Source organism: Pomacea canaliculata, linkage group LG7 (genome assembly GCF_003073045.1).
Source record: "Pomacea canaliculata isolate SZHN2017 linkage group LG7, ASM307304v1, whole genome shotgun sequence".
NCBI classification, from domain to species: domain Eukaryota; kingdom Metazoa; phylum Mollusca; class Gastropoda; order Architaenioglossa; family Ampullariidae; genus Pomacea; species Pomacea canaliculata.
The window spans coordinates 14,636,753-14,653,312 of record NC_037596.1 but is presented as its reverse complement, the minus strand read 5'-3'; the positions used below and the strand labels follow the sequence as shown (position 1 = coordinate 14,653,312).

The 16,560-nt window shown below is 36.4% G+C and overlaps 1 protein-coding gene and 2 long non-coding RNA genes across 9 annotated transcripts in view; 2 read left to right on the top strand and 1 right to left on the bottom strand.

The window, feature by feature from the left end:
- Positions 1–7,437, top strand: part of LOC112569659 (transcription factor A, mitochondrial-like) — a 32,262-nt gene extending 24,825 nt beyond the window's left edge. Inside the window, exons 1-8 of one of the 7 annotated variants that reach the window (XM_025247526.1) lie at positions 1,656–1,774; positions 1,922–1,984; positions 3,117–3,250; positions 3,506–3,576; positions 3,879–4,028; positions 4,830–4,925; positions 5,252–5,308; positions 6,593–7,437. In XM_025247526.1, the coding sequence (XP_025103311.1) occupies positions 3,148–3,250; positions 3,506–3,576; positions 3,879–4,028; positions 4,830–4,925; positions 5,252–5,308; positions 6,593–6,745 (630 nt within the window). In that variant the 5' untranslated portion in view covers positions 1,656–1,774; positions 1,922–1,984; positions 3,117–3,147 and the 3' untranslated portion in view covers positions 6,746–7,437. Of the gene's footprint in view, positions 1–1,596; positions 1,775–1,921; positions 2,029–2,062; positions 2,549–3,111; positions 3,251–3,505; positions 3,577–3,878; positions 4,029–4,829; positions 4,926–5,251; positions 5,309–6,592 lie in introns of those variants that run through there. The other 6 variants (XM_025247524.1, XM_025247525.1, XM_025247520.1 and 3 more) reach the window with 6 other exon arrangements.
- Positions 7,438–7,812: 375 nt separating this feature from the next.
- On the bottom strand, positions 7,813–10,003 carry LOC112568832. Its single transcript, XR_003100201.1, has 2 exons — positions 9,844–10,003; positions 7,813–9,614 (listed from the first exon to the last, which is right to left on the bottom strand). It is a non-coding gene; the product is annotated as an uncharacterized LOC112568832 (long non-coding RNA).
- Positions 10,004–10,111: 108 nt separating this feature from the next.
- Positions 10,112–15,804, top strand: LOC112568831. The gene is made up of 7 exons (XR_003100200.1): positions 10,112–10,247; positions 12,048–12,226; positions 12,457–12,577; positions 13,150–13,237; positions 13,424–13,597; positions 14,103–14,212; positions 14,551–15,804. It is a non-coding gene; the product is annotated as an uncharacterized LOC112568831 (long non-coding RNA).
- Positions 15,805–16,560: the final 756 nt, after the last annotated feature.

Genomic DNA, 16,560 nt, shown 5'->3' with positions numbered 1-16,560 from the left:
AGAGAAATGCCCAAATGCCTGCTCGAAATGAAGTGAGTCAGGAGGTCAGAGGAAGAAGAAAGAACAGAGGCTGTAAAAATAACTTGACCTTAGAAGCTGCAACTGAGACTCTCCAGTCACTGAATATTCTCCAAAGGGCCAAAACAGAACTTTCAACACCTTATCTAAAATGACCATCCCCGTTTGAGTTATAAGCTAAGCTTTCGCTTTGAATTCTACCTGTAGTGTCAGTCCCTACTCGTGATCTGTAGATTCTAAGAAGGGCGAGTCGTGCTCTGCCTTTGCGTGTGGCTTGCTTCTGGATGCGACAGGTGGACGTGTTAAAATTATTATTTTACAGAATTTCGAAACACCACGGTGTCAACTTCGACATTTTTGAAGATGCCAGGGGAAAAAATGTAAATTATCAGTAAAATGATACAGACTGTTTCATGCACTCATATATGCACTGCCAGACGAGCACCACATATGGTGTCAGGAGTGGCATCTACACATTTGGAACAATTCGTTGTGCTGGCAAAACGAAGAATTTATAGTTCCTGACGGTGTTGTGCATAAGACACTGTTATGTCTTAGGGCTGTTTATCTCCACAGTATGCAGACAAATTTACCTGTAAATAACCCATCGTTTAACACACACACAAGGTTATACACATTCTATTGGTGTTAAGAAAGATTGTTTGAAAGTCGACCAGCTGTTTCGTGAGTCACTATCAAGCAGAATCCCACAGCGTCAAAACAGCGCTTTGGTCAATCCTTTACCTAGACCCTGATGGATTACAAGAAAATATAAAAGAAATAATATATATTCGATATCGAACAGCAGCAGCAGCCAAGATACTTTACTGCAAATGTACCTACACCAACAAAATTTGACGTGCAGGGGGATATCGAGCAAAACTGGAGACGATTCCGGCGTCAGTGGGAAGAACATTTGGACACTTTAATTATTATCTGCTGTCGATCAGCAGCTGTGAGAGTGTTGAAGAAGTGGCCGGAACTGTGAAACAGCAAAAAAAGTTATTATGGAATGATCAACGTTGATTATATCACCTACGATACTTGGAAAGTAGATGTACAAGTAAACGAAGGGATGAATTTTAAACTACACACATGTGCAGATGTGACAATATAGTATACCTATAAGAATGTATAGTACTTTGCGCACTCAAACATATCTTAAAATGATGTTGAAGGACTGCTGTACTTGATCTATAAAAAAAAAAACCCACCTCTTTATGAGGTCACTGGTCATTATAAAACGAAAACGCCAAACGTGTGAGTACATCGTCAAACCATGCAGTTGTATAAACTTCATAGTACGAAAGCAGTAATTATATGGGAGGTTATTTTCTCTCAATTTTGGCAGGGAAGGGAAACGGGTAGGATAGATAATTAATACTCTCATCTTATTTATTTCCGACTGCGTTTCTATAAACATTATAAAATGAGATTGCAGATTTTATCCTCGCAGCGAAGGTGACACTTTTAAAGGGAGGTCTCCTGGTTCAACTCAAGCTAACTCAGTTTTATTTTTGCTTTTACTTACATTAATTTTAAGCATCTAAAGAACATACTCTAAATATTCGATTTTATTCTTTAGAAGTGTTTAATTGTTGCTATAAAATGTTTTGGCCTAGTTTCGTTATTTGTCATGAAGTTAATAACGATTACCCTGTCAACACGCGCTCGGTGTAAACATGGCCGTCGTGTTGCAACGTTATGGAGCTATTGGTGATGTTTTCGTGAAGCATTTGGCATTAACAACACACAGGTATGCTGAATGTGTCATAAATGACAATTCTAAACTAGTTTTCCGTTTAATCTCTAGATGCTTCATTCATTCGTCGCTGGATTGGTAGTAATAGTAATAAACGCGCGATTTATGATTACGCTCACAAAGAAATAATTATTCTTTCAGTGCATGAGACAAAAATAAGACATGAACAGTATACGGAGAACGGAAGGATTAGCAGCATTAATGGCAAGTAATTAAAGGCAAGCATAAAAGACGCAAATATGAATCAGGTTACAAACGATAACGAATGAGAAGTGAGTTGCGTGACTGCAGAGGAAGGGGAAAAGGCGGACTATAAGTCAATAGAGGAAATAAGAAGTAAGAACAAGGGTTTAAAGATGTACTAGCATTAGGCGAACTGTCGTTAGGACTAATGGTCAAGGAAAAGATATGTATTGAGTGCTCTTTTAAAGAATTCAATGGTAGGTAAGTAACGGATATGGAATGATAGTTCCACTGTTTTGTTGCACAATAACTAAAAATCCTATGACCATGTGTTGATCTGGTGACAGGAATACTTTGCATACCGTGGTGAAGGAAAGAGTGGTGTTGTCTGGCGGGGATACAGGGGAAGAGAAGTTCAGAGAAATAGGCATGGCAGGAGCCTGCAAAGAAATCAAAACACATCTTAGCTTGTAATGATCGCAAGCACAAATGGTAGCCAAGAGAATGAAGGGGAGGAACAACATTGTCCTGTTTCCTAGCCTGACCTGTAGTGGAGTTCTGTACTTTCCGGATTTTATAAACAAGGTGTGTTTGGCAGCCTGTAAGCATGGAGTAACAGTAATCAAGCTTAGGTAGAAAAATAGTGAGGAATAGGTAGACAAGAGTGCTGGCAGTGTGCGTAGAGAGAACCAGGCAAAGTGGACTGATCTTAGGCAGCTCGCAGCAGACTGACAGACAGCTTTAACTTGCCTATCAAGGGACCTGTCAGCAGTGATCATGAATCCCAGATTCCTGACAGAGGATGTAAAGGTGTGATTGGTTTTGTCCACCTTGACGTATTCAAGTGGACTGATGAGCGATGATCAATTTTTCTGGAGAAACCAAGCACTGAGTAACATCACTTGCCAAAAGAACAACATCATTAGATGGAGCAAACAACAGATATCTTTGAGTAATGCTGAAGTGCTAAGCACCACTCAATATTTCTGAAGGAACATGGTTGAAAAAGACTCTAATTTTGTACTGCATTATGTTACTGTTACAGAGAATGATATACTTAACATAATGTGATAAAAGTAAATTATAGATGTATGATATAGTGCTTAATCTCAGGTAAAGTTGTTAAAGTGAGTTAAACATCTTGTGTCCACAGACCAGTTGAAGATGCACGATGCTTGATCAGCATGTCTCAGTCTATCCAATTTCCTAATGCACCAAAGATGCCACCTCGCCCTTTTGTGATGTTTATGAATGAAAAGCTGTCAAAAATTCGACAAAATAATCCAGGTTTGCCATAGGCACACATGTCCAATTTTAATTATTTTCATTTTTAAATTTTAGGTATCATTTTATTGCATGTATCCATTACAGTGACAATTACATCTTTTATGAACAAAACAAAAACCTGAAAATATTGAATATTTTTAAACTATATTAACAATTTGTTTGTATAACGATAATTTTGGTAATTTTTGATATAAATATTGAGGCATGAGATATAGAACATTGTGATACAATTTTCTTTTCCCCCTTTTTATCAAGGTGCCAGTATTTCTAAAATAAGCAAGATTGCAAGTCAACTGTGGAAGGAGCAAGTCCCAGAAGGGAAAAGTGTGAGTTATAAATAGTAACTGGAGGAAATGTGTGTTTGATTAACATAGTATGGCATAAGCATCGACTTGTTTGAAATTGCAAATTTATACACAGGTAACTGATGTGAACATTGCCTTTCATTTTGTCTGTTTATATCTAGAACATAATGAAGGAGCCACTTCATCAAAAAACACTTAGATTTTTAGGAATTTAATCTTCCAAATTTTATAGCCTGTTACCTTTAAAGAATATAATTTTTAAATACCTTTGCATGTTAGGTGTTACCCCTTTATTTGTAGCATATATTCTTTGGTCTTTACAGGCATACAAGTTACTTGCACATGAAGAATATCAGGACTACAAACGGAAGTATTTGGTTTTTTTAGATGGACTCAGTGAGCAAGAAAAAGCTCAGCTTCATGATGATGAACGTGCAAAAATGGAATTCCATGAACGATTGAGAGACAAACAAGTAAGTGAAAGATGAGTTTACCATGGAATCCAGGTGGGATATGATTTGATGGGCAGTCTAATTCTTATAAAATTGTTTGCACATCAGCACTGAGAAATTAGCCAAGCTGCAGAGTTTTGCCAACAAGTAAAGTACCAGGGAAGAACATTTCTAATTTGTGATCCAAAGTAATGTACGGCTTTTTACAATTTTACATTGGATTAGATCCAGCCAGGAAGCCATTTCAAGTCATCCAAATTCATTGACAAAGCAGCTTTATGAATGCAAATATGCCTGTCTTACGAGCATGACAGTTCCCCCAAAAACAAAGAAAGAAATAAAGTAGATGAGTACCTCATAGTTTAAATGTAGCATTTGATCACATATATTTAACTCTTCTCTTGTATTAGATGTAGGTATTTTTTATGAGCTCATTGGCAGACTTGTCATGTTCACCTGATGGACGTTTTTGAATGTTTTCTGTTTTATTAGACTCACAGTTTAGTTCGTGTGGGTGACTTTTATCTATCCTCTTTTTTCACATTTTTAGTCATTTTTAATGGGACCAGGAAGATTTTGAGTTATTTATTGGTTACATTATATTAAAAAATGATGAATTGTTCATCCCAAGTCAAATTTATGACTTGAAAATAAAATGTGAAAAATTATGTTATCTGAAAAAAATATAAATTTATACAGCAACATTTTTTATGACAGTGATTTAGCTTGAGATTTAAATTATAAAAACATTTGGTGCATAAGAAGACGTGCAAGTCATTTTATGTACATGTTTTCATATATTACATAATCCTTGCACTGCAGGAGTTGCGCGATCTGGGAAAGCCAAAAAAGCCACCAAACGGATATATGGTGTTTGTGAGATCTTCTCTGCATGCACGGGGTGGTGTATCTGTGAATGTGAGTGATGAAAGCAAATAGGATAAGGACCATATTATGAAAAGAAAACAAAATTTATGGACTAAAAAAAATTCTCCTTTCTCACTTAACACAGTCTCTTTTTCATTTTGATTTACACACTAAGTAGAGAGTACAATTTATGGTTTAGACTTTAAAATACTAAATATTTATGTATTTGCATGTTGTTGATGAATTGTGTGTGTGTGCATGCAGAATGCCTTTTTATATACTGACATTTCATGGTCATTCTGATAAGATCTAGGAAGATAGCATCTCCAGGATTATATAATTAATATTGTAATACTAGGACTTTGAACTTTTTTCAGCAATTTTGTAAACATCTTGCAGACCACTGGCGCAATATGTCCAAAGAGGAGAAAGAGGTAGTTGAATTTTATAATTTTCTTTATTGGTGTATTCTCATGTTTACTTAGTATCACGATATTATTTGTTTTGTCCTTAGATGAAATGGATACATTTTATGTTATCTGATTTTATATAAGGGTTTTGGTATGATCCTGTTCACTAGAGCCTCACTATTAGTTGTGTACACACAGTTTTAGATCGTTTAAAAACTTGTGGGAAATGGTTCTGACTACTGATGGACACTCATTACAAGAGACAGGCAAAGAAATCTTAGATGTAGTCTATGACTTGATTTTCTTTTTACAGGCATTAACAGAGGTCAGTAAATATTAGCATGCATTTTGCAATGTACACAATAATTATTGCAGAATTATATTGCAGAAAAAAGACTGGAGCCAATTTTGCATTTTGATTGTCATCTTTGTGTCGAGCTCATAAGAATAGATAAGAAATGACTAATTTTATTTTAGTAACATGACTTGTAAAAAAATTTTGATCAGTGTTTTTTTTTTTTTTTTTTTTGTCTTGAAACATTTAAAAGATAAGGACAACTTTATTTATCCCAGAGGCCAATTAAAAAGTTATGTAAGATAGCAGTGAAGAACTACACAGCACAACCTCAATGATCAACAGTAGCATCACACACATTCATACCCAGCACACCAGGCAGACCCACATACAGTCACAGTTCACACCCACACATAATCACAATTCATTCTTTCATGGTATATGAGTGTTTTGAGTAAATTATCATTGGATGTAACTAAAATGCAGAAGTCACATGGCCAAAACAAAGAGCAGTCTTAATCTGTTAGTCCTGCATGCAGGCACTCAGAATTGGTAGCCTGATGGAAGCTGGCAAAACTCTTCTGATAGGACACACCCGTCATCCCATAGAATTGTGGGCACTTTATACAATGTTTACATGTTACAGAGATTGAAGTTCATGCTGAGCTATACCAAAATTTCTGAGTGTTTGTACAACTTGATTCAAAATGTTTGTGCTCTTTATTGCTAAGTGTAGTGACAAATAGACAAGAAGATAGCACACTCCTTTATGGTATTTATAGAATAGCTAAAGAAATCTGTGGGAGACTAAGGAAGACTTGAGTTTCCAGAGAAGGAAGAGGCAGTGAGTGTTGTTATCTCAGACAAGTCTCCTGTCAGAAATCCAAACTAACCCTTACATCCATTGCCTGTTACACTGTTATGTTAAATAGTAAAAACGTGAACTGAATGTCCTCCTAAATTAATTGTTAATAAATGTATGTTAAAGAAGTTTTGCATAAATTTATTTACAGATATATGAGAAAGATGCCAGGGTAGAAAGAGAAAAATACAAGAAGGAATTAGAAGAATGGGAGCAGAAAATGATAGAAATTGGACGTGAAGATCTTGTTCGCAAATCATCTCTTGCGAAAGCCAAAAGAACTTTTGCTTCCAAAGTAGCATAGAAATCCTCCTCATCAGGCCCAATACAGAAGACAGTCTTGGTATCACCAGCATCCAGAAGAAAAGTCACAAAGAAGTCACACATTGTAGGAGAATAACAGATTCTTGAAATGTTCTGATGCATTTGTTTTATGTATATGTCCAATTCTTTTTGTGTAGACCTCTTTGACAAATGAGACAAATGAGGTTTTTTTTTCTGAAATACGTGTTTTCCAGTGAAGGAATTTTACAAGAGCATTGAAATGTGTTTTGCCAAACATCATAAAGCTGAAGAGGGAGTAGTTTTAAGTTTGTTAATGAAGAATTTCTTTTTACCTTTCTTTTTTAAACAGACATCAGCTCTGCAAAAAGTTGCATTTTTGGGGTTTTTTTTTTAATCAACTGATCAGAGTAGCTCGTCTAAGTGAAAGGTTTCAGCTGGTTGTAATCAGTGCTTTCTGGAAAGCAATAGCTTTATTTTTTTCCCCCGTGACTTTTTTTGGTGTTAAAGGGTGAAATGGCAGACAAAAAGATTTTAAGCTGGCTAATTTTATGCTGCATGAAACTTGAGTGATTTGTTAGTGCATGTGTGTGCATGCAGGTGCATTTGTATGCATGTATTCAAAAAAGAGAATGTGAACTGGATCTTTTTATATAATGATTGTTGTGCATCACTGAAAGGTAGAAATGTGTATGAATAAAATTTGAAAGCAAATTACTATTTTTTACTCCCTTGAGTGCTGTACATATTAACACACTTCCACTTCCCCCAATATACAATATCTCACACCTGTCCCCCCCCACACACACACACACACACATACACATGTTGTCAATTCCTGTTTGTGTTCTTGCACTATCACACCATTTTCTTTATCTGTTTTGCAAGCGATTTGCATTATCTCCTAGAGAAGCCAATCAATCTTCTGTCTTCACTTATTCAAGCATTTATTCACGCTCATCCGTTCTTTTATGCAGGGCATTTGACATTTAGCGTAATGTAGACGAAGCAATAGGCTACTGCTGCGAAGTGAACTTACTGACCAGTTAATAATACATGTACACCACTCTACCACAACATTTTAAGATCTTCCTCTAAATGCTTTTTATTACAATAAAATGAGCGCTAACAATAGCTACGGGTGTTAATGAACATTAATAATTTGAGCCTGTGGCTTGAACCTGTAGATGTTTCTTGCGAATATGGGTTTATGGGAAAATTGTAATTATCTGGTGTCTGATGATGGCTGAATGGACAAACGTGTTCATGAGAGATTTCGTCCTAATTCCTGGAACGGTAAAGAGAAATGCACAAATGCCTGCTCGAAATGAAGTCAGGAGGTCGGAGGAAGAAGAAAGAGCAGAGGCTGTAAAAATAACTTGACCTTAGAAGCTGCAACTGAGATTCTCCAGTCATTGAATATTCTCCAAAGGGATAAAAACATGTACAGCATTTCAACACCTAATCAATCGCGAGAAATCAGTGCATTCATATTTCTCAAGTACCTATTTTGAAGTCTGAAGTTGATAATTAAATCATGTACTAAAAATTATTGGCTTAAATTTTTTTTCCTTATTCATAAAAGTTTGAACCAAAGATGGTGATTCAGCACATACACAGATTTCAGCTGAATCACTCCCAGAAATTGTTCTTGGCAGATTCCAGTGACCGTCTGCCATCTCCGTGTCACAGTTCCCCAAGATACCTCTCTCATCTTATGCTTTGAGCATACAATTCTGCTTGTGCTTGAATGACTGATACAAAGTTAGGATTTGAACCGTGAATCATTACAATAGTGCCTTATATATATTGCCGTTTTGATTGGAAGTAAATATAGGTTCTTTTATATTTAATTCTTCATAGCGCAATGTTTAAAGTGTTTTAGTAAATGTGTGCTCACTGGTTGGTTGTATGATTACAGGTACACACATTTAAAGCACATTTTTCAATGATGACTTTTTGTCTTTAATTTCTGTTTTGTAACATATATTTCTATGACCATAGCTGAATATACTGACATTCAATTAGGCATAACGGAGCCATGTCTTTGATGTGCCTCCAGAGTGTAAAGGTGCAAGGCCATTGCATTCAGACAAGAAAATAGCAATGATGACTATGGTGGAGTCGGGAGAAGGAGGGGTTTGAGCCAAGGAGGGGAGTTGCTGAATTTTGTAAAGCAGCATACAGTTTGCTGAGAAGCAGATCATGTATGTACTTAACACATTGACCACAGCTATTGTCCACATGTAATAACGAAGCTTTCCTCAACCTACCCTAATGCACATTTTCTTTCAGTGAAGGATATTTATCTTTCCTTGAAGTACTTTTCAACATCGAGAGACTGTCAACTGAGTAATGCTCCATTTCTTTTTCTGTCATTTTCAAACTGAAATTTATTCTTTATTTTGCTAGTGTCATGCAAATACTGAATACTTATTGAATGTCTTTCTTTTACTGATGACAGTGGCAGTCTTGCAGACCAGGAAAATAATGATGATGCCTCTAATGAGTTGGTGCAAGGGACAACACAAGATGCCAGGAAATGCGTTCAGACTTTGATCCGCTTTTTTCATACAAGAGGGAAAGGAAGGTAGTCCCATTGCTGCGTTAGATGTTTGTGTTGATTGTGACTGGTGACCAGAAACATCAGATTAAGCGTCATCCAGGTCCCTCGGCACTTCAAACATTTAACACCATCCGGATCCCTCATAACCAAACGTCTCGTTGTACCTGACAAAGGCATCGGTTGTTGCCTTCTCGGCTTCAACAAAGAGGCACAGGAGCTTTTTCTTTTGGCGAAGAAATTTCTTCATCTCGTCCACTTTGGTCGGGTTGAGGTTGCAAGGTTGTAGATCTCCTGGGGGTCTTTTTCGATGTTGAAGAGTAGAACTCTAAAAAATGGAAAATGAAAGCATCGTAACAGTAACAAACTACAATGTTCACGAGAAAACACTGACACGAAAAATCAGCCACCTTAGCTTACTAAAAATTTAAATTGATGGAACCAGACATGTTCTTGGCATACTCAACAATTACTGTTGGCTTTTTACGTTCTCCAGCTATGGTTTTCACAGCCACCGTCTGGGCTCTATCATCACTATATAATTATATATATCTCACCTCTCCTCCTCCTCACCTCACCTTCACCAAAGTGTGTTCTGAATGAACAAAGATGATTCAATAGCACACACATATTTTAAAGTTAGCTTTATTATCATCATTAGCGACATCATTGTCGTCATCATCATGTAGGGATGTGTGTGTGTGTCAGAGAGAGAGAGACATGTATAAAGTACATTACTAAACTGGTGGTCACGGATTGTTGTTGATGACTTCAGCTTTCTGATCACGTGATGTTTTGACTACGGGAGGGGAAAGTTTGTGTCGTCACCAGTAAAGGTCTAGGCTGATCCATGTACCCATCTGTACCCATGTACCCTGTGTACATAACACAGTACATCCTGGTGCAATAGTTTCATCCTGGTTTGCCTACATTATGTGTCTTGGTTGATAAACTGGGACAGGTGAGCAGTCTTTCTCTCTCTGCGCGCTTGAATTAAGAAAATGTCATTGCCTCCTTGTTTCAATTTTTCTTTAAAGTTAGGAGAACAATGTGCTCGATAACCTATAGCATAGCTTGAGACAATATGTATGACGTTGTACACCACAGTATTGTGAATGAATGGCTTCATATACAGATTATGTTATAACCGGTTTGAGACGAGTTCACTTCATTGGAGTATCAATATCATGATAGTCTCCAGGACAAAGAAGGGGTCGTGTACGACCATTCAGGAACAAATTACATTTTCCACGATCTGTTCACACAATTCTAAACGCTGCGTTATATTTACTTACACCTCTAATGATGCTTTCAGAAGGAAATAGGGAAAGAAATACTTGAGTTGTTGATACACAGAGACAAAGAAAAGTATGACTCAGAAATTTCTTTGCACAAGTAATTAACAGTTCGATCAGTCGTATCATTTGTGAATCTGATCGTCACCATGATGAAGAGGACATTACCGCGGGGCATGTGTCTATAACCTGTGGGGCGCGAAGACGGTTATTTAAAAAAAAAGTTTTTTTCATATCTCATATGGGTAAATATAAGTGAAATTGTTTTGCATTGTAAAATTAAGCTTTCACTTATATTGCTAATTTTGCTAGCAAATTATTCCTTGAAACATTGATTAAATTATTCAATTAAGAGACGCATTTTTACCTTCCTTGTCTCCCAGACCCCCCCTACCTGGTTGTGGGGCGCGCGGACCTTTTTTCGTCCTGGGGTGGGGGGTGTCAATGTGAAAGGTTGAGAAACGCAGATCTTTGACATTATGTGTCTCATTGATTTACACTGGGTGCATATAATTATAATTTAAATAGATAAAGGCGATTTCTACAAATTATTTTAACAGTTTGACGGTTATGACAGTTTCAAACGAATCTCAGCTAAAAAAGTATTTCTTTCAACTGTCTTTTCCTTACTTATTCTCATGTTCGTGTTGTATTATCAAGTCCATACTAATGGCAGGCAGACGATCGAGGCATCTGCCTATATAGGGCCCCGCGCCCGCGTTTTTTTGATAGTCGTCGAGGGCCCCGCACATGCCCTATGCCTCGGGCCCCACGGGAGCTAAGAACTGGCCTGAGTATAACATATAAAGTTTTCAGTTTTCACCCGATTTGTGTGTGTGTGTGTGAAGAGGGGAGGTGAGAGTATATATATATGCCATTGTCTATGTGTTGCTTGTATGGCGTTCATTTTTGTGGGGAGTGTGTGTCATCATTGTAGAGAGTATTGATGCTTGGAGGGAGAAGCGCCATTCTTCTATATTATCATCATCTACTCAACTATCACAAACACGCGACGATTAATTTTAGGTAACACACAGAAAGCTCATCCCGAGAAGCACAGGAAGCCAAAGTAACTCTAAAAAAGGTGGCGGAGACAGACTTCTGATACCCTGGTTCTACCTGGTCTCCTTTAGCTCATATTTTCCCACCTGCTGCTCCCATTTGTCATGTCACTTCACTGTTTTCAGTGTTTACGGTCAGCTGCTCTTTGCTGTATACTTGTCACACCCCTACTTTGCATTACAGGGACATGACTCAGATTGACATGCACACAGAAACTGTTTGCATTATTTATAAGCAGGAGCGTCAGGGATATATAGTTGATCAGGTCATCAATCATATAGGTAGGGTATATCGCTTTTAGACTATAGGTAAGAAGTTTCTGAACAAAAATAAACTTTGTATTTTTAGCTATTGCGATGATAAATGTTATAGAAATATCTTTTTTTTCATTTTCTTTATTTCAGAAATTCTTTACACAAAGATTTCATAAATGGATGGTGGTGTTCTTTTTGGCATGGTTGCTGCGGCCGTGCTGGGACTGAGTACAGCCCAGACAAAGCACTGCTGTACCCCTGACCAGTGGCAAGGCCTACTGACGGTTACCACTGGTGTCACAGAAAGAGAACATGGAAAGCTAGCTCAGGTATTAATATCCGTAAGATAAGGCCTATTAAATTAATCATGATGCCAATGATTATTTAGAATAGAAAACGAGTAATGCACCTGCATATTCTGTCTAAATTTTTATAGTGTATTAGTAAATTTTTACAGATTGGTTTTGTTTTAATGTTGACACATACATGAGTGTCATTTTAAGTATCTCTTTGTTACAATAGGCAACATTTTGTTTAAAGTTTCTATTTTTTTTCCTAGGAAGTCACTTACGTATATTATGACTACACTAACCAACGGTCAGCTTTATTTGTAAAGATGACCGGCCCAAACGGGCCACATTGAATCCTATGAGGATCTTGTGCTGTACACTGGACCAAATGTAAGTGTTGAAAGATGTAAATATGTCGAGGCATACTTTTGCTTTATATTGCTTCTGAAAACCAATTTTAAAAATTAACAATTGTTATTTCAAGTTTCCATTTCTTAAGAAGATATGTGTTGGTTGGATATGAATATAAAATTATCTAACCTTTGTTTTTTTCTTGCAAAGTTTTGAAAACTTGATCACTGCAGCTCCTAAAATTTTCAAGTTAGCGGAGGATATGTTTATGAGTGTCAAACTTAAAGGCTCCTTTTTCCAGTGATGGTAAATCTGACTGATTTTGTGACCAAGATGCTGTAAAATAAGTTTTACACACTTTTAAACCTTTAGCATTTTACAGTCAGTGTTTCCTATTCTTGGATGCTATTCATTTTCTTATATTTGGAGCATATGCAGAAATGCAAAACCTCCTTCTTTTGATTTGCAAATCTTCACAACATTTGTACCTTATGAAAAAATGATAACTTTTTCGTTAAATATCATTAAATTTCATTTTGTGGCTGACTTGTTTGTTTAATTAAACTCAAACCTCATTTTTATGCTTCTTGATTTTTTTTTTTTGCTTGCAGAGTGGTACATTTTACAAGTTAGATTTGGAGACCAGGAAGTGCTTTGCAATAAAGCTGTCTGTTCCTTTTATCAAATTTTGTGTTCCAGGTAAACTGTTTCAGCTCATTTATGTATGTACTTCCTGTTGACAGTTTACCTTTTACAGAGATTTTAGTATTAATGCTCATGATAAATTGTACATATATGTCTTCTGTCCATGTACACACATATACACTGACATACAGGTAACAGAAGTTTGTTTTATTATTATTACTGTTGTTGTTGTTGTTGCAGACTCTGCTCAAAAGCTTGCTGATTTCACCCTAGGAGCTGCAACCGAGTCTCTCCCAGTCTCTTTCTATACTTTCAATAAACAGAACACAAGCTTACAAGCTTCTTTGACCGTCACCCGTGACCTGTGCATTCCTGTTTCTGCACTGGAAGTTGGGGAGTTTAACAGAGGTAGAGGTGAGCCTATCATATACTGTTTATAACTGCTCAGTTTTCTCAGTCTAAAAGATTTTCAACAAAATAGAAATCAAGATTTATGCATTTTAAAAACAAACTATTCTTGTTTTCTTTTAATGATCAGGTTTGTGTTTGAAATCCTCCTTAACTTACGCTTTTACACCTTCAGTATGAAGTTATTTTTCTCTTACGGAGGAGGGTATGACACTACAGTGGCCAGAGTAAGAACTGGCTTACGAGCATGAAGGAATGGACTTCCTGTTATGTGCAGGACTTGCTCACTCACCCATCATGTGATTGGAGGGTCTTCTCAGTTACCATGTCTATTCAGAAGCTTACACCAATGAATGGTCAAAGGATAAACGACAGACTGAAGAGACAAAAGTGTCTGTTCCCTTTGATATATATTTATGACTTAAGAATTTCTGAGTAAAAGTCAGGAAGGAAGCATCCAGATTTGATTCCATTATGATGATAAGCAGCTAAATTTTTTTTCTTTGTGCAGATGGTATCATGATGATTATGGGATTTGTTGACATTCAGCCTAAAATATCAGATCCCTCTATCTTTGATGTGCCTCGAGAGTGTAAAGATGCAAAGCCTCACCCAGAGAAGGTAATGACAGCGATGACTCAGGCAAGGCTGGGGAAGAGGATTGATTGGGAAGATGACAGGGGTGGTGGAGGTTGGGTTAATCCAAAATTATACTTTTTTCATTTGTTGTTCATAGTCACAGAATAAAAGGTTTGATCCACTTTAAAATGGTTTGGATTAGGTGAATGTGTGGAAGGAGGCTGGGATGGACGTGCGATTATATTCAGTGACTTGTTTTTGCATTAAGATGGACAGAAAGAGAGGCATGGTGGTACCTTTTGGGGTTTAATTCCTTGCCTAGTGAGTTTGGATGATTATTCATAATGATCATTTTCATCATATTTTCTGTTTCATTTCAGGTGTTTCCAGCGTCTTTAGAGTCTTTATCATTTTTTAACATCATGATCCTTTACAATATCGCTTGAAGAAGGATTTGTTGCAGCCAGGTCTCACAAACATTTGTCTTGAGTCAGGCTCATCGATTAATGTCCACAGATAAAATGTTTTTCCTAATTTTCTGACAGTGATGTGGTTGTCTTTTTTATTTGCAACTAGTTATGTTCAATTTAATTTTTTTATTTGTTTTTTTTAATCATGACTTGTCAGGAGCATATAAGGGAAATGATCAACTTAGCTATGCATGTCCAAGTGCTATAACATTGTCAGTTCTCTCATACTTGTGATCTGAGATACATGTATTGATCATAAAGATATTCTGGCAACATTAAATATCTGTAAAGGATTCCACATTGAGGTGATTGTTAAGATCATCAGTTTGAATAACCAGTTGCAAAAAAAAAAAAAAATATGGGTGCTTGGCATAGTAGACCACACTTTTAAGGTCATGTACTTAAATGTGCACGAACGTTTTGAAGTTATAGCATTTAATTTTCATTAGTTAGGAATAAACAGTGGCATTTAAAATACAGAGGTGTAAGTGATTGTGAAGATCAAAGAGCAGGGCATGTTACTTAATATGAGAGGAAAGCATTCTCAAAACTTAAGTTTTAACTAGTGCACTTCAGGACACAGAAGAAAAATAATGTTCACCATAAAATTTTACACTATGAGACAAGAAATCTGTTTATATATCTCCTACTGATGTTCGAAATATGCGTGGAAGTACTTGTATTATTTTCATGAAAGTGTACCTTTTTTTCTTTTCAGCATTTAACTTCATATTTTAATTAAGTTCAAAATTTTCAATCAAGTACCTTTGGACATTACAAAAATGTTTTCTGTGTAAGACTTTACTACCTGTCACGTCCATATATATATATAGCTAGTAATCAAACTATAAAACTGCATAACTATACCTTAAGGCACAAGCCAAGAACAGAAATTTGTCTTAGGCTCTCAGAAGAACACTTAGAAATAAAGACACCATGTCACATAATTATACATACATATAAACCCACACACACATGCATTTATCTCCCCATCATACATACCCTAATAAACAAAATAATACAATATCATCCCATGACATGTTGTGCCTCTTATTGAAAGATATTTATTCAGAACATTCTTTACTGATTATTCTTGTCTAAAATAGTTATTACATGTATTTTAATATTTGTAGGATGCCTGATTTAATAAAAGTTGGATCTAATCAAATACATCTACAAATGTGTTCAGTGCAGGAAAGGGACAAATGTTTTTAAAGGTATAGTAAAGGCTGTGGCGTGCTGTGTGAGGGAGAGGAAGTGTCGGTCATTGTTAGGATTTGAACTTAAGTGATCAGTGGTGTGTCTTTAGTTTTATTAGCGATATATATTAGGGATAACAATGAAGATGGCTATGAGCAATGTCCAACCACTGTGTGTGTTAAATGTCTGTATGAGTATGTATGCCTGCCCATGTGAGCAAAAGAAAAATTTATGTCTGGGGTCTCCTCGACAGACAATAAAGTCTGATTTGATTTGATTTGATATTATGTCATCAGCTCACACTGGGATCGAGTTGAGGTCATCGAAGGATGAAAGAGACAAAAGAGTCCCGTGTAATTTCTCTTAGTAAACACTTAACATCCTAAAAAACATTCAACTTTTTCCACATGAAGAGACACGAAAATAGACGAGATTCAAACTTATTTCCACTCTTTACGAGATTCTAACAGTTTTATTTTGCCTTTACAATCCCTTTAAGTGCAAAAGCCTATCTATATATATTGAGATATGTAAGACAGAATGCATGTGAAAAGTTTACACCGATACCTGCAGGCAGTTCTATTTATTTGAGTATGAATATTACTTTTAAAAATGTTTTTGGCAGAGGAAGGGTAGAAGTGATGTCCTAAGTTTACCATCCACATGTCTATTTCTGTGCACAGGATGAATGTCGCTAGTGTGGAAAGATTTATTTGCTCA